The sequence below is a fragment of the Echiichthys vipera genome, assembly GCF_963691815.1.
Source record: "Echiichthys vipera genome assembly, chromosome: 22".
Classification (NCBI taxonomy): Eukaryota; Metazoa; Chordata; class Actinopteri; order Perciformes; family Trachinidae; genus Echiichthys; species Echiichthys vipera.
Window position 1 is genome coordinate 20189587 of NC_139847.1, and position 22537 is coordinate 20212123.

Sequence of the window (22537 nt, forward strand, 5' to 3'; positions counted from 1 at the left end):
TTAACAAATGTGAATACACACGCAGTTATGAACGGATTGGAATTTCAGTAATGTTGTTTCCCCTGTCATCTGATAGGTGACCTGATCACACAATTTCAGATGTGTTCATTTTTATTCCATCATGGTTTTAGAGATACATCTTTCCACACTGCTATACAAATAAACTTGCCTTGCCAAGTACCAGAAATACTGGTATTCTATTTTTTTTATGGGTGTGATATTATTGCTCTCATTGTAGCATGGTCAGACTCAGGACATAGAACTTTTTTTAAATTATTGAGTTTAACAGGCAGTAATAATGGGAAAAGAACATAAATAAATGACTTTAAAGTCGTTTCGGGGGCTAAATTACATGTTAGTGGATCGGTGCATAGACTTGTGTACATTCTGAAAGCACAGGATTATTCAGGGTGGGGTTTGCAGGGATGCCCGTAGCAGATTGGTCAAACAACTCATCTTCATAAGATAAACAAGGAAGTACTCTAGTATTGAATTGGTTTGATCTCATTAAAAGTAAAGTTAGGCCAATCGTGCTCAGAATCAGAATCAGAAACACTTTAATAATCCCAGGGGGAGATTATTTTTGTTACAAAACGCCAGATATAGACAGCATATATAACAAAAACAGAATATAAATATATATATATATATATATTCATATATATATATGTATATATATGAAATATCAGATTTAAATTTACATTAACAAATATTTACAGTGCGGTTCACAAAGTGCAGGCCAGTCAGTCCCTTCTAAGCAGCCCTGCAGTGTCTCATAAGCCTCCTCAGACCACCTCCTCACAGTCCTTGTGGTCGTAGGCTTCCTCTTCACCAGAGGCACATAGCAGGGTTTGAGGTGAACCAGGTTATGATCTGACCTGCCCAGAGGGGGGAGAGAAGAGGAGATGTATGCACCCTTAATGTTAGCATACATCAGGTCCTGAGTCCTCTACTCTCTGGTAGGGCAGCTCACGTACTGTTGGAAGGTCAGCAGAACTCTATCCAAAGTGACGTGGTTAAAGTCTCCCGACATGACGTTGAGGGCACTGGGGTGTTGAGTCTGAAGTCTGGAGATGGTGGTGTGTGTGATGCTGCAGGCAGAGGGAGGGATGATGTGTAATCACATTAAAACAAATCTGTTGGGTTGGTTGGACAAAACAAGACAAGGCTGGGAAACTGTGATGGGCATTTTTCACTATTTTCACAAAACAGTGAATCGAGTAATCAAAAAAAGAAATCAACAGATGAATCAATAATGGAAATAATTGTTAGCTGCAGCCCGAAATCAGAGTTTTTCTCTGATCTGGAACCAGCTCAACAATGTCTTTTGACAATTAATGAGGAGTCAGTTTGGTTACATCTGGGGCTATTTAAATGACTGTCTAAGATCTTCTATTACTGTTAAAGGTCATGATCTGTAACTTGTTCCTCCAGCATCCGTTTGTGACACAGCTCCTAACCCGTAACCTGGTCATCGAGCTACTGGACATGGCCAACAACCCTGAGCTTCACACCACACACACACACAGCATGGACGACAACGAGCTGGAGGTGAGTACTACAAGGAGGCGACACAACTGATGCTGTTGTTATTTAATCAACCATGCATTCTTTAAAGTTGTGTAACTAACTGTCCCAGGACCTCTAAATCAGGTCTGTTCTGTACGCTCACAACAAACGACACAGAAAGACCAGCTGGTGGAAAGAGAAAGTCATGGTGTTTTTTCTGGTGTGTCATCCAAATAATCTGTTGACAGGTGGGGGAAGTGGCTCCTGATAAGATTCAGTCAGCAGGGAAACACCTGCCTGTAGAAAGGACCCTTTCTGAAGAACAATGTGAGGACACACACACACACACACACAGACATACACACACACACACATACACACAGACACAAGCACACACACATACATACACACACACACATACATACACACACACACACACACACACACACAGACACACACGCACACACACACACACACACACACACACACAGACACACAGACACACAGACACACAGACACAGACACACACACAGACAGACAGACTTACAGACAGACAGACAGACAGACAGACAGACAGACAGACGGGGCGGCTGTGGCTTGGTGGCAGAGTCGGTCGTCCTCTGATCGAGAGATTGGTGGTTCGATCCCCATCTCTCCCCGTTCCACATGTCGAAGTGTCCTTGAGCAAGACACTGAACCCCAAATTGCTCCCCGTGCTGCGCATGGGTGTGTGAATGTGGTGTGAATGGTAAGATCAGATTAGATGGTATGTAGATGTCCACTGCCATCAGCGTGAATGTCTGTGTGAATGGGTGAATGTGACAAACACTGTGAAGCGCCTTGAGTAGTCGGATGACTAGAAAGGCGCTATATAAGTACAAGTCCATTTACCATTTACCATTTACAGACAGACAGACAGACAGACAGACAGACAGACAGACAGATACAGACAGACACACACACACACACAGTAAACATGTCCTGGTCCTATCTAGCTCTATACCTGATTCCAGCCCGGTCGCCAGAAAAAATATTGGCATTGTACGTTTCTGCCAAATTTTTATATGTACAATACCAACAGTTAAAACATTTTCAGCACAAACTACTTCATTTGCATTAACAGTATATATTTTTTCAAACTCATTCTGATTTTGTTAGAAAATCTTTGTCAACAGCAGAAGAGTGGCAACATTATTTTTTTCGTTTTCATAATTTGATAGAATATCCTCTGTGTCTATACCACTGCTGTACTAGCATGTTTTTTAAATAACCAAGGCACTTCAAAAAAAAACTTTATTTTGTAGAAAAAAAGCAGTGATCAAAATAACTTTCCCCAGTCCTACGCCCAACACAATGTTTCCATCCGACCAAAATAAAGTGACCTTCCTTTCATCACTGAAGTCACTCTGGACCAGTTCTCCTCTGTCCACACAACATTCTCCTCAGCAAAGGCAAGTCTAGCCTTTTGATTCTTTCTGCTGATGAGAGGTTTGGTCACCGCAGAGTGGGCTTTCACTCCAAAGAGTCGAGACACTGTGTGTAGAGACAAATCCTTGTTATTTCATAAAACATGCTAGTACAGCAGTGATATAGCCACAGCAGATATTCTATCAAATTCTGAACAGTAAAAAATAGCAGTATATCAGAATAAATCAAGTATTAATGAGCCTGTGAATGTTCTCATTTGCCAAGGTCATTGTTATCCTCAGCAATTTCAGTCAAAAACAACTGGACTGGTTGTTTGTCTAGGAAGACGTTTCACCTCTCATCCAAGAGGCTTCATCAGTTCATGTACGCAACTGACCAGGCTGGGACTGGTCCAAGTAACTGGTGTGGAGATCCAGGTCATTAGAGTGACAGTCGTTGGTGGGCAGTTGGTTTCGACTTCGTTAGCTCTCTATTGAGTCTGAACGACAGTCGTTGGGGTCACCCGGGCCTTTTGTGAACAGTTGTTCTTTGAGGTTAGATTGTTGAATCTCCTGGGAAGGGATGAAAGGGCAGCATTGTAAATTGGAGATAAGTGGTGTCTCAGACCTCCTCCTCTGTTTAGCGATGGTTTCTCTACTTTTGCATAGATGGCTTCTTTTACTCATCTTTCAAACCATCTGTCCTCTCTGTCCAGGATGCAGACATTGTTGTCATCAAAGGAGTGGGCTTTCTCCTTGAGATGGAAGTGGACAGCAGAGTCCAGGCCTGAGGAGTTCGCTCTCCTGTGTTGGGCCATGCGTTTATGCAGTGGTTGTTTTGTTTCTCCAATGTAAAGATCTTTGCATTCCTCGTTGCATTGGACAGCATAAACCAGGTTGCTTTTGTGGGTGTGTGGTGTTCTGTCCTTCGGATGTACTAGTCTCTGTCTGAGTGTGTTACTGGGTTTGAAATACACAGGGATGCAGTGTTTGTTGAAGATCCTCCTGAGTTTCTGTGATACCCCAGCCACATACAGACTATGTTGTTTCTCTTGTTTTCTTTTTCTTTCTCAGCCACTTTGGTTTTCTTTCTGGGAGCAGCTGCCGTTTTCACAAAGTCTATGGAGTTTGGGATGTGGTGTGGGCTGTTGCCAGAATATTGGTAACGTTCTTGGCAATGTTATAAGTGACCGTGTATATAATCAATATGTCAATAAGCGACAAATTCTTAACCATCTGTTTTGTGTTTCTTCCTGTGCTGGAGTGTCAGTTTTTTGCCTCCAAGTGAGCATTTCTGTGTGTTTGCCAATATCCCGGGATTGCAAATTGTGAAATTTCTTTGTTTGTCTTTCTTTGCTCTTGTTGTGTTGAGATAGTTGGTCTTTCTGGGTGAACTCCATAACTTTTTCCATGATATCATGAAATAAAAAAACAAAGAAATACTCACTTGGAGGCAAAGGAAGAAACACAAAAACAGATGGGTTAAGAATTTGTCAGACAGATATCTTACCCACCCAGAGAAGGGGGTCTTAGCCAAGGGCTTGAACTTTGCCATGACACCAAAAGAGGTTCCCATAGTGGAGTTTTTTTTTACAGCTACAGAATCGGCTATAAAGAAGAACAACCTTTCTGGAACTGAGGCTGAACAGCTAAGGTTAAAAGTGTCAACAGCGTTGTCCCAAGCTAAGGTCCCCCCATCCAACCTCACCATTGAGGAGAAAAAAAAGCCGTAACAGCACTGAGCAAAGACCACAGCATCACAATCCTTCCAGCAGGGTAGATGCACAGTGGTTCTCAATACAACTGATTATCATGCAGATCTCTGCACTACTCAGTGACTCTAACACTTATAAAACTCTGAAACGAGACCCTACCAGCGGTTACAAAAAGAAGGTTATAGAGTGTCTATAGCAACTACAAAGAGAAGGAGTCCCGCTCAGGCCCATTGTCAGCAGCATAAACTCAGTCACTTATCACATTGCCAAGCATGTTGCCAATATTCTGGCACCACTGGTGGGAAACACCCCACGCCACATCCAAAACTCCATAGACTTTGTGAACAATGTCTGAGACTTAAAAATGGTTCCAGATGAAACCATGGTGTCCTATGACGTGACTTCCTTGTTCACCTGTATTCCAACCATTGAGGCTCTGGCCACAGTAAGAGAGCAGCTCACACAGGACAATTCCTTACACAACCCAACAAAGCTCAAACCAGACCACATTTGCCAACTTCTGGATTTGTGCCTGAACACCACATATTTCCAGTGTAATGGCATTTTTTACAGACAAAAACACTGACACCAGACACCAGACATTCAAATAATTAAAAAAAACAACCTATAATTATTTTCAATAAAAATAATTTAAATTCGGAATTTCGCATTAAAGGTGCAGCTTAAAGATGATGATATATATTGATGTTTTCACTTTGGAGCGTTATCATTGAATGGATATATCAAACCAGAGTAATGTATCATTACACCCCCATTTATGAGCAGCCCGTCTTAATGCAGCTCTACAACACTAGTGTGTAAATATAATATCCAGATATATCTTAAATATTGCACAGTAATACAGTTTGTTTCTGACAATCACTGTACGTACACTTGATGGCTGTGCTTGTAACTGTATGCACGCATGTCTAAATTTACTGTTTGTTGGTTGTACTTGCTGAAGAGTGGCTTCATTGTCTAACGTGACCCCCTGTATTCAGTGCTGTAATCTCCATAATATGAATGAGGACAAAAGCCTCTCAGTCAGCCTGCTGAGTGCTGCCCTCGTCCTGTAACCCAACCATACATGTGGGATGAAGGCTGCGTCAGAGGATGGCACTGAGAACATGCCATTGGTGTGTGACAGACAGTGGTACATCTATGCACTGGCTGGAGTGACTTCATACTGCTGCACAGCCAAGAGGCTTCATGTGGTGTAAGGGTTTCTGGTGTGAACGTCTGGCTTCACACTCTGCCCAGTACCAAATCATAGATCAACCTGACCTCAACTTCCCCTATATTGTATACAGTGTGCTATTCATAGACACACAAGCCACCAACACATTTAACAACTGCACCTCAGTTTGACAGATATGGGCTTTAAAGGCTCACACTGCTGCAGCGGTCACCACTGCTAAGGCTATTGCTACTGCTGCTGCTGCCCCAAGGCTGATGTTTCCTACTAGATTTTGGCCTCAAGGGTTTTTTTGGTGCCGACCGAATGTGTTGGCAGCACCGAATACCAGAGACAGTGAGTTATAGAAAGTTGGCATCAAATATGTGGCCAGATTTATCATCTTTCAGTATCAGAATCAGAAATACTTTAATAAGCCCTGGGGGGAAATTATTTAAACTTAATTTATAATTTCATCACAACCACTCAGTTTGTACTTTATTTAGGCAAAGTTCTTGTATAATTCAATATGTTTATTTGTCCAGAGAGGTTGTATGCTGATGTTTGCGTGTATTTAACCATTGTGTGGTTGTGGAGTGGCATTCTGTGTAGTTTTTTTTAATGGAAATACGGCTTTGATTTGACATTGTCTGATGAGGACAAATGTTAGCACACTGACAAGGTTGCTTGATAACGTAACGCAAAGGTCCCCTAATGTCTACGTGTTTAACTACCTAGCTGTTGGCTGGCAGACAGATGGCTGAGGCCGCCTATGGACATAACGGTAAGAAGTAACGTTAGTGCTAGGTGTGTAACCTTGATATAGATCAATGCAGACAGCAGGGTCCAGGTGCAGAAAAGTGTACGAACAAAGACGTACGTACGCCTGTTCTGTTATACATATTTCAGTCATTGTGGAGGTGGCTGCATATGCATTCATTTCCACTCCCATAACTAATAACTATGAATGGATGTGCCATAGAAACACCCATGTGCTGTTCCCATGCTGTCTATCTGAATTATGTTGCGTTGATACAGCTGTTCAAGTGTGTCGCTGATGCAGCCAGTTACTTCTAGTTACTAGAAGTGGTGATGAGGCCTTAAAATGTATGGAAAACAAATTAATATACATACATATACCCTGGTTCAGACATTTGACCTTTGATTAGTTTATTTTGTTAAATGACTAAAAGGTTTTGTAGAAAAACATTTTTCTCAAAATATACAGTACTGCAGCATCTGCTTCAGTTTGAAAACAAGACTTAGAGTCTATCCCCAAAGCAATTTCAGTCAAAAACAACTGGACTGGTTGTTTGTCTAGGAAGACGTTTCACCTCTCATCCAAGAGGCTTCATCAGTTCATGTACGCATGTGACCAGGCTGGGACTGGTCCAACTATCTGGTGTGGAGATCCATGTATTTAACCTCTCACAAGGCCGATGATGTCACTGACACCCTTTGTGCTCCAAGTGCCAACGACCGTCGTTAGAGTGACAGTCGTTGGTGGGAAGTTGGTTTGGACTTTGTTAGTGCTCTATTGAGTCTTAACGACAGTCGTTGGAGTCACAGGAGGCCTTTTGTGAACAGTTGTTATTTGAGGTTAGATTGTTGAATCTCCTGAAGGGATGAAAGGGCAGCATTGTAAATTGGAGATAAGTGTAATTGTAATGTCCACATCCTGGACAGAGAGGACAGATGGTTTGAAAGAGGCGAAGAAGAACTTTGTCAGAGCTATCGGAACTAACCAGTAAATAGATTTCTATTTCTAATAAATTACGTGGTATTGGATCGGTGCCTAGACTACAGTACTCACTGATACTGATGTCAGCATTTTCGACAGTATCTGGCCTCAGCTGAGTATTGGGCAAATTAACATTTTGACCTGATGATGGAGCTTTGGTGACGGTATCACCAAAGTTGTTCCAATTCATTCTGAGAGGAACATGAATGTACCACATTTTTACATTTTTGTCCTTTCAGCAGTTATTGAAACATTTCACTCAAAACCACAAATGTCAATCTGCTACAGGATCACCAAAGTCAGTAGGATGCATCATCTGGGAACCAAAATGTTGTGCCAATAGATCAAGCTCATTTTCAAGATGAAAAAACACTTCCCTGCTTTTACTGATAGAGGAAAAGTCAAAGTCATTGAGCTCAATCCTCTGGGGACCATGAATATCTGTACTAAAAGTCATAGTTATCCATAAAATAGTGGTTTAAGATATTTCTGTCTGGACCAAAGTGGTGGACTGACTGATAATGAACATGGAGCTGTAGCTATTAAAGCTAAGAATTCCGATGAGACCTGGCCCCACTTCTAGAAGAAAGATGGAAAACTGTACACTGTCTATAAAATGTAGACACATTCACATCAGGGAAGATGAGGTCAACAGTTTGCAGAAAGCAACAGGAAACACAAAAATAGTAAATATGCAAATATCCTAAAGCAGAAGATGTTGGGGAAGTTAGCTGCTCAGAAATGTTACTTTGTAATCAAGTGCAGAGCTTTGGAATCAACTGTCACCAACTATGTTACCATACAGCAACTAGAACGGCACTCGGAGAGCGCTGACCTCCACCAAAGCCATGCCCTTACTCACAATGTTAACTAGGAGGAATACAAACAACAAACAACATTTTCCATTTCTTTAGTGTTTTCTGTGACAGTTTTGACATGCATGTGAAATAACTCAAGACCTTTTGCAGTCATTTTTTGAAACAATAAATAACTTGAAAAACTCATGTTCTAAACTTTATAATGATGATAGAAGTTTCCTCTATCGGAGCTAACTGAACTGAGACAAGGCAGCAACTTCCGCTTTCTGGTTCTCTAGTTTGCCCATCCTCCACTTCGCTGTCAAACTGTCAACCGACAGCTCTGATTTCCCCGTGCTCACACAACGACCTGCTACTTCCTGTTAATCACGTCTCAGTCAAGTCACCAGACTTGAAAAGCAAACACGACCAAAAGCTATTCTGCAGAACCCAAGTGAAAATATAAAAATACAAGAAATATCCCATAATATTATATACGCACATGGAAGCAATCTACAGTGATGTAAAATAGCCAGGGATTACAGTATATGGGTAAATGATTGTATTGTATGAAACAGTAAAGGTTATTGGGTCATTAAGTTGAGTCCAGAGGCTTTTAACGGCATTCTGCCACTAAATTGCCATGTTCAATCCTCTGGGGAGCATAAATGTGCTCAGAGAATCAGATCTGCCCGTTAGATTTAGATATTTTTTGCAAACACATGGAAATCTTTGCCTTCTTGTGGCATTGAATAAATGGCCAGTTAGTCTCCAAAAATAATAGACTACCCCTCTGGGGACCATGAATGTCCATGAAAAAATGTATGGAAATGTGTTTAGTGGTTTTGATATTGGGATATTGGGAAAGAAGGAACAATGGAGAGCTAAACTAGCTTTTAGTTTATTGAATGTTACTGTCACAATATCTGTGAAGTTTAATATAGACATTAAAAAATGTTTGTACAACTTTTGTACAGGAGAACAACATTAGCAGAGGCTACTGGTCGTTAAGGCTGTTAACGAATATTCTCAATTCAAATATATATTTGAACTGTGACACAGAGAATTCACAGCGAGAGAGTGGACGTGTTGAAGCTGTTTCTATCATGCTGCTGGTGTGAAACCAGAAGAAAACAGACATCAAAGAGTGAAGAGATTCACACAAAGAGGCCGACTTCTAACTGAAGGGATGACAAGATTCAAGAACTTCTGCTGTTAAGGGCCGATGACGAGATCGTCAGACAAAAACAAGGAACGGAAAGAGACTTGGTTGTTTATGACCAAATTACAAACTGGCTAAGGTTATGGGCCACTGTGTAACCCGTGGCATGTCCATGTTTAAATTGAGTATATAGGACATTATCTTATCAATTTATTTGGTAGTGTGTAGGTATGTAGATCTTTGAATATACATGTTAATGTTTATATAGATATACCTATAGAAGTAGTTATGTCTCCTTTCTTTATTGGTTTTCCATCTAAGTTTAGTTTATTTAGTTTATTTGTTTCAGGGACCATGTACAAAATTCATTGGTTACATAGTGTAAAAAGATGATTTGTACCAGATTCTAACGAAAAGCTAATTTCCATCTGCAGTCCCTGGGCAGAAACACAAAGTAAATGAATATCATGGAAGTTATGGCCATATGCAGTAATACCGAGTACAGATTGATGATTAGTGCTGACAAGACTGATTTCTTAGTATCCATTTTTTTACCTCACGTGAACAAGCACAGAAATCTGTAACATTTTTTTAGAATGCTTGGGAGTCTGCTTAAAGTCAAAGTTAGCTTTATTGTCAATTCATCACATGAACAAGACATACAAAGAATCAAAATGTGGTTTCTCCCTCTCCCATGCGTAGACCAGACAAGACAAAGACGAGACACAATTAGTAAAGTGGCAAGACACAATGATAAGTGACACAGCATGAATGATCTAACTGCTATAGTAACAACAAAACAATTCAATAGTAATAATAGTAAAAATAATAATAAAGTGCAGACGGTGGCATAATAGTGCAAAAACGATTGATAGCGACAGGTCCATAAGTGCAAACTATTATTAATTGTTGCATGCTTTAGTAGCTCCAAAGGAGACGGCTGATTGGGCAAATGCAGTGCTCTGATTTGGGAGGCTACAATCTGCCCTTGTGATGGATCCAGTAGCTCTGCCCCATCGTTCAGAGCACAGATGGACTTATGGACATGATGGGCAAAAATAGATATTTGAATAGATTCCTACCTATTTTAGGGTATTCAGAAGTCATTTTTGGCCAATCTTTCATACCTGACCAAGTACTGTAGCAGCACAACCCCGTACGTACTGAACTGAATTAAAAAAACGCCATTGTACCATTGTTATGCTGTGTGACCTGATGGGTCATGAAGGTGATGTGTGTTAGAGAGTGCATCCTGTGTCGAGCTCTAACTAAGGCTGATCAATGCACCTGAGGCCTGGATGTGTGGGAGCACATTGACCTGCTCTTTATTGCCTTACCCTGATAGAAACCACAGTTGTGTGTGAAGACTGCACAACATTCGATTCATTCTCGTCTTGTTTCCTTTGCAGTCGACCAAGTGAAGTTTGGGCCTCCGCTGAGGAAAGTCACTGAGCCTTATCCTGATTTGGTAAAGCTCTTTTTCTGCAAGATCTTGTGTGACAGTGCTGTATACTCATGACATACACCAATGTACGTGAATCTGACCAAGGGCTGTGTTTTCCCCCTTCAGCAGGGCTCTTATGATGACGACTGGAGTCTGTCTGGAGATGAAGACAACTCACCGTAAGACTTGTCTCTGATTCCTTCTTCACTCTTCTACATCCTTTCTATGTCAGGAATTTTTTTCCGTTGAGATCTCACAGCTGTACAGGATGCCTCCCAGTATTTAATCTGTTGGCACCGACGGAAAAAATGCCCAAACACTTCTCCTCTGTCAATGAAACAGATTATTTTTTCAACAGTGTCCAATAGTGCCCCCGAATTTCCTCCCACTCCGGAAATGTGTTGATTTCTAAATGAGTTACCAACAGTGTAGGAGCATGGATGTGTTAAAGGGAAACTCTGTATAACACCTTCAATGTCTCCAGAAGGAGCTGTATGAAGTCTGGCCTCAAGTGATGTCACTTGAGTCAGCGTCGCTTGGGTCTGAAGACAAGTTGGAAAAGTAGAAAAAACTGGAGGCGTGGCGTTAGAACAAAGAGAGCTTACCAGGCCTCTGTATTACTACTCATCTGTGTTTGAGGCTAGCAACGCTAGGCTACATTAGCTACCACTTTCCACACACCCAAATCTTTGACAGAATGGTTTGTGGTTAAAGGGAGACTTTGCCCATTTGAAAACAGTTCTGTCCCAGCTTAAAGCAAAATCTTCCCATGGTCTTTTTCGGCACTTATTCATCAAATAAGCAATCAAGACAGTTTTTTTGTGTAACAACTATTAACGGAGAAATCCGGGGGAGTCGCAGTCGGACGTGGCTAACACTGATTAGCTCGGAGTAGCACGACGAAGGCATTCAAAGGTCTTTTTTAACCACTAATACTGCTGAAAATAACAGCAAACCTCTGCAGCAGCATGAGAAGAGTCCCTACACAGAAAACAAAGCAGCAATGGGCTCCTTCCTTTGGGATTGACTTTGGTAATCCACTTGAATGGACTTTACTATGAGAGGAGCTGGTACAGGGGCCAGTAAGTAAGTCTTTTTTAAATAAACTCTGGGTTCACTAACTACATTGGTGGTGCTTTGTTTTCTGAAAAAGTGCTGAAAAAGACCATGGGATGATTTTGTGCCGGAAATACACTTTAAGGCAGGGGCAAACCAGGCCGACTTCAACAAACTAGTGGTGTCGACGGCCGACTGTAGAGTCGCCTCTCATCGCCTGTTTTACCCAAAAAAGTGGCACTTGAACAAACCGCTCTGACTACAACCAACGGCAAACAAGCACGTACACTGTGTCTGTGTGAGAGGAAATAACTCCATACCAGCAGGCGGTCGTAGTCACCTAGACGCTAGAGCAGACAATAACACAAATAAGGAACTGTTTCTGCTAAAAAATAATCTTAGCTGATGTAACAAGTTTGTTTTGATTTCACAGCTTCTTGACATAAGCTGTTGTTTACTTTCCTCACTTCTGTTTCTCTTCGTGCTCTTACTGAACTGCCACTCAGGGTGATTTTTCTCACCGTCAGGCTCCGACGCATTTCAGCATGCTGAACGGTGTCGGACAAAAACTAAGCCAACGGTCGCGTCATTTGATGATGCAAAATGCTTGTGCCACAGAGGGAAGCTGAACACCATTCCTACACACACAGCCTACACCACAGTCACACAGAATTGGCAAAATTTGATGTCAAAAATATCCTGATATTGTCCCATGCCTGGTTGTGTGTTGTGTACCGAACCAGCTAGCTGTTAGCCTTGTTAGCTGTATGGGTAACATTATATGTATATCATGTGTGGGACACATAAGACACCACATATACTCATCATAAATCAGACTGCATCCAGCAGACATTAAAAACTCAATAACAGTCTGAATTAAAGACATTTTTTTCTTGATGGAAATGGCAAGTGAGCCATTTTGATTCCTTTCCATCTTTCTTGAGAAATGCACATTGCCCAGTACAGAGGAATGACTACTGCATGCGTAGAACGGATCAGGCAGCTGGTACTGATCGGGCACTTACAGTCACGACACACTCTGCAACTCCGAGTATGTCCACTCCATCAAAATGACCTTATCGCCTTTGGGGATTTGGTGGCACTATTGGGCACTATAACACAATCAGAGAGGGTGTTTCTTTAATGACAGAATGTGGATATGGATCTTTTTAGTTGGACTGATTTAATACGCTGATTGTTATGTCTCATGTTTGTGTTTGAAAACAGTGGTAATAGTAGTATCTTTAATATTCCTACTAGTAGGGGTGTCAAAAACAGTAAAAGTATCAGGGTTCGATCATTAGCAATATTACAATTGGTATGAAAAGTATGATTCTGGTTTATTACAACGTACTTTTGACAATCATTTAATTAATATTAACACTGTACTCACGAAAGTAATCACTGAAATCTGTGACGTTGTGGTAACAAAGTTCAAGACACAAGAATTCAGACCATCAGACGGATTATCACTGATGCCCAACAGGGGAGAGCACTTCTGTAGTTACCAGAGGATACATTGAAAGATTGACAAATAGTGATTTAATAAATAATTATTTCTGTATAATATTTGTTATTATTATTAGTATTATTTATAACAGAAAAACACACAAATAGGACTGCAAAAAGCTGTGGGGCTGATAACAATAAACTAGCAGCTACAGAAAGTCTCCCACCAACCTCAGTTTTTAGACCTTGGCTTTAGTTTGTCAGTTCCTGTGGTTTCCTTTGCATTATAGCCAGTTCTTTTGGTATGGTTGAAGTAAAGTGTTCACAGCTGTCATATTTAAATAATAGAACCAACTGAAATGTGTGTAATACACTTCATTACCTACTTCTTTGCTTCCACGCCCACATTTTTGTGGACATTAACATATTACACCTTTAATCAGTCTTTAAGAAACATGTCAGGAAATAGACACATAAGTAGAACCCTAAACCCACTGATGTTGTTCAATAGAAAATGACTTCTTTTCTAAAAATGCTGCATGTAAGACTTATTACCATGGTATTTATAAACTCTTGTCTGCAGCCATATTTAGCAGTTACCTTGGTGAGTACAGTGTTGTCGTTACTGAGAAAATAAGATCGTCGAGTTGTACTGAACAGGAATGGTCCTTTAATATGGCTCAGAATGTCTGAGGCTCAGTCCAAATATCAGCCCTTTGATGGGGCTTCATTGGACCTGGTTCCTTCCCTCCCATTGTTATGGGCCATTCAGGCCCGTAGTCAGATAAACACCAGGTCTTCCTGTTGCAGGAGCCTGTTGGAATGTGTGGAGCAAGCTCTGCAGCTGAGGTAGGCTACGTCCATCAACTCCAGCTTCTCCTAACGGCAGTGTCCCCCACCCCACACGAATTCACCCGAAATAAATGTCATGTGATTTGATTTTGTTTGTTTTTAATGATGTGAATATCAGCTAATGCCAAACATCATAATCAGTGGGTTTGTGTTCACTCTCCACCCCCACAGTCCTGACTGGGTGGGACTCAGCACAAACTCACTGGTTCTCTGCTTTTTGGGCTTTTTGTCTGCTTTTTTTGTTTTTTTGTGTGGCGTTTCCTCCAGATCTGTGTTTGTGTGCTGCTGTTACCCCGCCCTCAGCATCGTCAGCATCCCCCTCTGTTGTTCAGCTTGTTGCCGCGATGCTTGATTTGGATCTCATTAGACGACTTGATTGTAAGATTTATGGAGCCTGATCAGCACATTGTTGCTCCTTTGTCTTTCAGGAGCTTAACCATTAGGAGGGCGCCATCTACTGATGTGAGTGGTAACTGTATCACCATTAACTGAAGCTGTGGTCCAATTGCATACAATATACTGGTGCTGTCCTTGGGTTGAGTAAGTACACACCTGAAAGAAATGCCATCAGGAATACCTGACAGAAGAAATGTTAGTTTAGTTTATTTTTCATTTGGAACATGTGAAAGGAATAAAGAGATAGAAATAGAAAAAATGTAAAGAAAAGTAAAAAAACTATACTAACAAGAATAGCTTATTTAATACTACCCCTTCTCCATTTTGAAACACTATCACATATTGTAATCCCTTTTAAATCTAGTTCATAATATTCAGTGTAGACATTTTGCCTGGACCCTTTTTTCATTCTTTTTTTATTTAGTCCATCTTTATAACCTGTGATTCTGACTTCCTTCTTCCTCTCACGCTCCACTGTTCCACACTCTTACCCACCGGATTGAAATACAGAAACGTTTCATTTTGGTATGCACAAAAAACAGTTTTCAAATCTATTTTCCCCTTATTTATTTTATTATTTGTGCTGTTTTTAATTCTACAACATCGCTGATTGATTTTATTGTTTTTGACTTTTAAAAAAAATGTATTTATATATATATATTTGTATTTTAACCCAGAAATTCTACAATATAAGGCTAACATTAAAGGTATTGGTATTTGTACTACTTAAAGTGTGGCTTTTCCATCAAATCCTTAGAATAAAATCAACAACTGGTCAGAGCTTCCCTGCCCTTCCTTCAACTTTAAAGTCTTTCTTCCCTGCTTTAAACAGTCAGTTTTGAGCAGTAGTGAATTGTTGTGTTAATGTTATAGTGTTATATGTTGAGGTGGTTCGGGCATCTAGTAAGGATGAACCCTGGGCGCCTCCCTAGGGAGGTGTTCCAGGCACGTCCAGCTGGGAGGAGGCCTCGGGGGAAGACCCAGGACCAGATGGAGAGATCATATCTCCACACTGGCCTGGGAACGCCTCAGGATCCCCCACTTAGCCTAACCTAAAGCTGCTGCCCAACGGCCCGACCCCCGATAAGCGGATGAAGATGAGATGAGATGAGATGTTATAGATTAAAAATATGAAGGATAGTGCCACAAACGTTTCAGTCACAGGCTCATTCTAAAACCACCTGGGACCTGAGATCTGCCTTCCAATCAAAGAGATCAAAGTCATTCCCATCACTAGTTGAAGTGTCTTTGAGCAAGACACTGAACCCCGAACTGCTCCTGAAGGCTGTGCCATCGCTGTGTGAATGATTAAATGAGCTCCTGATGAGCAGGTGGCACCTTGCTTTCACTGTATGAATGTGTGTGTGAAAGGTGGACGTGGCGTGTTCTGTAAAGTGCTTTGAGTGGTCGGAAGAATTGAATAATATAAACACAGGATACACATCAAAGCACTCCTAAGAATCCTGCTGGAGTGTCAGGGACCAGCTGTGGTTCTGTGGATCCTCACGTCTGGATCATCTCAGCAGACGCTGGTAAACAGTTACAGACTGAGAACAACAGAGCCGCTCGTTTTGTGTTCAGACTCCCTCTTTCTGTTTCTTCTCCTTTCTGACACTGTTCACTGCTGCATGTAATGTACATGAGTGACAGTGGAGGGTGTTAAAGGGATGTCTTTTGTGTTTACCTATAACACTATGGTATTAGAGTAGCTTAGATATATCATTTTACAGGCACAGTTGCATACACCCTCTATCTCTTAGCTAGCTAGATGGGTTAGGCTTGCTAGCCATGCACTGCTAGCTAAAAAGACCATGCCAGAGATTAAATGTTTTATTGCATTCAGCCATCACCGGCAACACTTACTATGTGCATTTAAAGTGAAATTCTGGCGTAAAATCCTCCCAGGGACTTTTTCGGCAAATACACTCACCGAGACAATTTTTTTCGTGTAAGAACTATTAAAGGAGAAATCTGGTACAGTCGCTAACAGTCACTTACAGCTGAATGTGGCTAACACTGATTAGCTCGGGGCAGTACAGTGAAGGCATTCAAACGTCTTTTTTAACCGCTAATGCTGCTGAAAATAACAGCAAACCTCTGCAGTAGCATGAGAAGAGTCCCTACACAGAAAACAAAGCACCAACAACGTAGTTAGTGAAGCCAGAGTTTATTAAAGAGTGTTATAAAGACTTACCTACTGGCCCCTGTACCAGCTCCTCTCATAGTAAAGTCCATTCAAGTGGATTACCAAAGTCAATCCCAAAGGAAGGAGCCCATTGGTGCTTTGTTTTGTGTGTAAGGACTTTTCTCATGCTGCTGCAGAGGTTTGCTGTTATTTTCAGCAGTATTAGTGGTTAAAAAAGAAGTTTGAATGCCTTCACCGTACTGCCTCGAGCTAATCACTGTTAGCCGCATTCAGCTGTTAGCGACTGTCCAAGACTTTTTTCTGTTAATGGTTTTTACACAAAAAAAATTTGTCTCAATGGATTATTTGATGAGTGTATTTGCCGGAAAACACCCTGGGATGATTTTGCGCCGGAATTTCACTTTAAGCAGTGAACATAACCAGAGCTAAAGGTAAAAGTACTCACACTGATGGAGATTAGCTTTATGGTTTCACTCTCAACTGAAAACTTTGTATCTTCTGTGATATGTTCCTGCTTTTCACAGTTAGGCTACATGCTCCGTGTTTTTGGATACATAAAATAGTTTTGTACTTGCTGACACATCATATTTAGTCAAAAACACAAAATGTTGGGCATTATAGTGGTCTCAGATCAAACGAAGCATTACATGCTCCTACATCCCGAGAATATTCTGAAACTGAGACATAGTTAATGAATCATAATAATAACTTTTGCTTTGTCTCAGTTGCAGAATGTTCTCAACCTGTAGGAGCATGCAACCTGTTCATTAGCATATTTGTAACCATGTTTCATGAAAAACAACACATCAGAATTGTGGAACTTGGCATCATCAAGATACTCTAGAGCTCGTGGCACTCAAGGTTTGCTGAGCGCCAGTTAGTCGTTTTACTGTGCACAGTGGACAGAGAAGAAGAATTAAATCTCAAACAAAATCAACCCCTCGACAAATCAAATCTACTCAGCTGATTAAATTAAAGGTACAGGTAAGTTACTGTTTGTTTCTCTTTCATGTAGAAAGTGTGTGAGAACTTGATCGGTCACAGATACAATATGATGATGTGTTTATATAAACAGGGAGTATGTGCTGCTACTTTGAAATGTTCTCATATTTAAAGTTAGAGACGATGGATTTTTCTAGAAACCTGTTAAAGATTTGAGCAAACAAAGAGAAGGTGGACACTCACTTCTGCGGTCTCATCTAGGGCTGCCCCCTCTTAGTCTATTAATCGAAGAATCGGCCATTTTGGACTAAATCGACGAAAATCTATTGAGTTTTTTATGCTTTTTTCATGCTGAATGCCTTATTTCCTAGACATGTCTGAGCATGTCTCTGTTAAACACATTTTGAGAGGTGCTTTTGCAGTATTCTTTGGGGAGAAACTTAGTTTTACAGATCTGTCCGGTAAATCAACTAATCAATCAGTCGATAGAATCGTAGTTGTCACAGCTCTAGTGTTTGTAATGTAGTTATCACATGATCTATATGTAGATAGATAGATAGATAGATAGATGTTTCACCTGAGATGATGGTCTGTTCTTCTCTCTCTCTTAAAGAAAACCCATTCATAATGGAATGGGGTACTGGTTCATCTGCCAGCACCAATAGACCCCGTTTTGTCTCCCTACTCCCCAGCAACTATAAGCTGCTGATGTTGCTGGGACGGGGAGGCTTTGGAGAGGTGTTTAAATGTGTCAAAGAGGACACCAAAGAGACCGTTGCTGTAATAATCTGTCAACGCTTGATGAAAAGTTCCACTTTTGACCCCATCAAGGTGTTTTTTGTCAAATGTGAGATGGGCCGTTGTGTTTCTTGGACAGCAGTGATGAGTGAGCAGTCTCTTTCTTCTTGTTGAATCATGAACGCTGACCTTAACTGAGGCAGATGAGTCCTGCAGTGCTTTAGAATGGTTGGACGGCCACTCCTGGGAAGGTTCACCACTGTTCCAGGTTTCCTCCATTTGTGGATAATGGCTCTCACTGTGGTTCACTCGAGTTCAAAAGCCTTAGAAATTTCTTAGTAATCCTTTTCAGACTGATAGATCTCATCTCATCTCATCTTCAACCTCTTATCCGGGGTCGGGTCGCGGGGGCAGCAGCTTTACCAGGGGACTCGTAACTTCCCTTTTGGACAGGACGCCAGTCTATCACAGGACACATAGAGACAAACAGAGACAGACAACCATTCACACCTACGGGCGATTTAGAGTCATCAATGAACCGAACACCTGCATGTCTTTGGACTATGAGAGGAAGCTTGAGAACCCAGAGAAAACCCACGCAGACACGGGGAGAACATGTAAACTCCACACAGAAGGGCCCCAGTATGTGGCCCTAAGTATATCATGTTGGTAATTATTGTACACATTTCAAATTTGATTTGCTACTAACTGAAATTATTTAAAACACATAGTGTTCATTTGGTATGTTTCAATAATTATTACTAGGAATTGATTGCTTTTCTAGGAAAACCCGCAGTTTTTTTAAACGGCACAAGAACAGCTGAACGTGCAAAAATGCAACAAAGACAACATTAAATTCAACAAATGAAAGATGAGTTTCCAATAATAAATGAATATTTCATTCTCCCTGGACTACTGTTGGAGCGACAGGCCAACTGACATACTGATGATGCCATCACCAGAGCCAAACCTGTCAACATTACGGCAGGATATACACTTTATAGTATTAGTATACAGTATGCAATTGGTTCACAGGATTAGAAAGTATGTTGAAATATGAGCCCATTAGCCCTCCGGGGTAATGAATGTGTCTGCTGGTGTTTTTCAGGGAGGTAGGAAGAGTGGTTTGTTCGGTCCATCTACAGCCTCCCTTCCAGCCTTCAGCTCTCTAACTCCCAACACAGAGGACAGTGACCTGACCCAGAGACCCAGCTGCACACTGGGCCCTGACGCTGCTGTCACTTCTGAATCCACCTCCACTACAGGTGCACCACATCACACCACCACCATCACCATGTTGACTGTTGACTAGCAAAAGCCCCCCACTCCTAACTCATTTGAAACAGTGATAATTACGATTTAATCATTAGCAAATAATTAGCTAAAAGTAACAGATAAATAATTTCAATTGTTGGCTAACATTAACAGAAAATGGTTGAACAAGTTAGCTACAAGTAAAAGATAAACAGTTGAAATAATAAGCTTAAAGTAGCCTACTAGATAAATAGTTGAAATGGTTAGCTAAAAGTAGCTTAAGTACCTTCTCCTCTTTCAAGCTCCCCACCCTCTCAGAGATCTCCAACCTCATCCATAAGTCCAATCCTGGACCCCACCAGTTCTGGTTAAATCCTGCCTCCCCTCTCTGGTCCCCCTCATTTCTGCCATCATCCACTCCTCTCTCACCACTGGAACAGTTCCTACATCATTCTAAACCACTGCAATAACCCCAATCCTGAAAACACCTGGTGCAGATCCTACCAACTACAATCAATTCCATCCTATTTCAAATCTGCCCTTCATTTCCAAAATCCTTGAGAAAATAGTCTCTACTCAACTCCACTCTCACTTCACTTAACAACCTGTATGAACAGTTCCAATTAACAATATCCACTTTTAGGTAATGAATAGTTGGATACATTTGAAACATACACTGGGAATTGAATTGATGAAGGGGTACTTGAGCTCATCAGTCATGGCTGATACTTAAGACCAGAAAACTGACTGAGGGGTGAGACTCAAAGTGGCAAGGATTCTAACTTCTAATAATAAAGCATCAACGAATCAGTCAAACGACACAAATCTTCAACCAAACAACCCCTCTGCCCCTGTGATCTCTATACTATAGGGGATGGAGAGTGAACATGGCAGGTTAACAAGGGGAATGCATTTTGTAATTTTGCTAACAAGATCAAGACTTTATCTTATTCTGTATGTCTTGAGACCTACACATACAGTAGTCAAGTTTGAGGTCTTGAGACCAAGACTAAGCTAAGACCGACAAAACTCACTCCATCTTCCTCTCTCCTGTGTTTGACAAGTGTTGGCCAGGTGCTCAGCCACACAGGACATCAGACAGCGCTGCAGTGATCCGTGTCTGGCTGTGGGAGACGCTGCAACAGCAGAGAAGAAGAGGGCTGCCACTGTTTCTTCTCCAAAAAGAGAGACGCCACTATCACCTGAATGGAGCACACTGAGGAAAAAGACTGAGGACGCTGTGAGTTGAAGCATCTGTCTCTCATATCAGTAGGAAACATCAATCAGCGTGTGTGACTTGCTAACCTAATAACTTCCTAAACAAGATGTTGATTTGTAATGCATCTGATGTACAGTTTTTATCATCCCCTGTGTTTTGTTATGTGTAACCTTTGACATTTCTAGAGGGCTGATTGTCATGGACTTCCTCCTACCCCTCAAGTCCATGTAAGTGTGAAATCTAACAGCATGTGACCGACAACAAAAGCTCACCAATCGCCTGACTAACGGAAAAGGCTTCCTCGCATGGCGTGATACAAGCTGCACTAGGAACAGTTTTTATGTAAAAATCCAGCTGATGTTTTTTATGGCTGCTCCATTCCATCCCATATTTTTGGATGCCTTAAGTTTATGAACACATTTCCTCAAAATTCAGCCTGTAATATTTGGTATCTTTGGAAACCTCAGCACCCAGCTGGTATTCAGAGTCACCAATGTGTAAAGTAGCCTAGTGCAACTTTAAATAGTTTACATATTGTAATAATCATACATGTTTTGGTTAGAATGGACAACATTTCAAAATGAAGGGTCACTATAACCATGTCAGATGATTCAGTTGCTGTGCTGGTTCTGTAGATGGGAGCCTGCTTCTCCAAAGTCTTCAACGGTTGTCCTCTGAAAATCCACTGTGCTGTCACATGGATTTTACCCAAGACAAGAGGTAAGACAATATTGTCTCTTTATGTGCTGAGTCTCTATGGACGTGCTTCAGAACAGAATACAGTCAGCTTTGCTAGATATGTTTTGAACTGAGATCACTGCCCCACATTTCTATTTGGCCCTTTTTTGTTACGGTGCAGGAAAATCTATTTCCCCTTTAACAGTCACTTTTCCTCCTTAGATCAGTACCTTATTCTTGGGGCAGAGGAGGGCATCTATACACTGAACCTTAATGAACTTCATGAAGACACATTAGAGAAGGTAAGAAAAGGACTGATCCATGTATTTACCATTATTTTGTTGCAACACAAAACAGAACACCTTCTGCCGGAGGAGTTGGAGAATCTTGTTATTGTGTCCCTTCGCTGAGTCCTGCTGCGTCCAGCGCTGCACGGTCACGCGCGTCAGGTAGAGGTTTACTGAGAGATGTGATTTCTGATTTCTGATAGGAGCATCTTATTGAAAGTATTTGTTGTTCTAACATAAATGTGTTTTGTTTGTATCTGTCTTTGACAACAGCTGACGGTATATTTAGAACTGTAGTTTGTCAGACTGTGTCAGACTGAACGTCTATAATGAAAAACAACCAATGGGCAAATATTCAAAGTAAATGATGCTGATGATGAAACAGGAGCAGACTGTTGTGTTTCTGACGCCCAGATAGATTTAAAGCCCAGCCAGGATGCTCTGACGGTGCAGATCCTGGATAGGACAACTTAGTGTAAGAGGGGGAGGGGGTTATTCCTGCACACTTAGGAGACAGATTAAAAGCACATGTCACTTTTTTAGCAACAGTATTTATTAATAGGCTTATATTT

The 22537-nt window shown here is 41.2% G+C and overlaps 1 protein-coding gene across 3 annotated transcripts in view; it reads left to right on the plus strand.

The window, feature by feature from the left end:
- The window catches only part of map4k2 (mitogen-activated protein kinase kinase kinase kinase 2), a 57890-nt gene that overhangs the window by 24184 nt on the left and 11169 nt on the right, over window positions 1–22537 (plus strand). Inside the window, exons 12-22 of one of the 3 annotated variants that reach the window (XM_083937435.1) lie at window positions 1435–1551; window positions 1758–1836; window positions 10914–10972; window positions 11075–11127; window positions 14264–14302; window positions 14734–14767; window positions 19636–19792; window positions 20846–21021; window positions 21186–21227; window positions 21636–21720; window positions 21901–21980. In XM_083937435.1, coding sequence (XP_083793561.1) covers window positions 1435–1551; window positions 1758–1836; window positions 10914–10972; window positions 11075–11127; window positions 14264–14302; window positions 14734–14767; window positions 19636–19792; window positions 20846–21021; window positions 21186–21227; window positions 21636–21720; window positions 21901–21980 — 921 coding nt within the window. The remainder of the gene's footprint in view (window positions 1–1434; window positions 1552–1757; window positions 1837–10913; window positions 10973–11074; window positions 11128–14263; window positions 14303–14733; window positions 14768–19635; window positions 19793–20845; window positions 21022–21185; window positions 21228–21635; window positions 21721–21900; window positions 21981–22537) is intronic. The other 2 variants (XM_083937436.1, XM_083937437.1) reach the window with 2 other exon arrangements.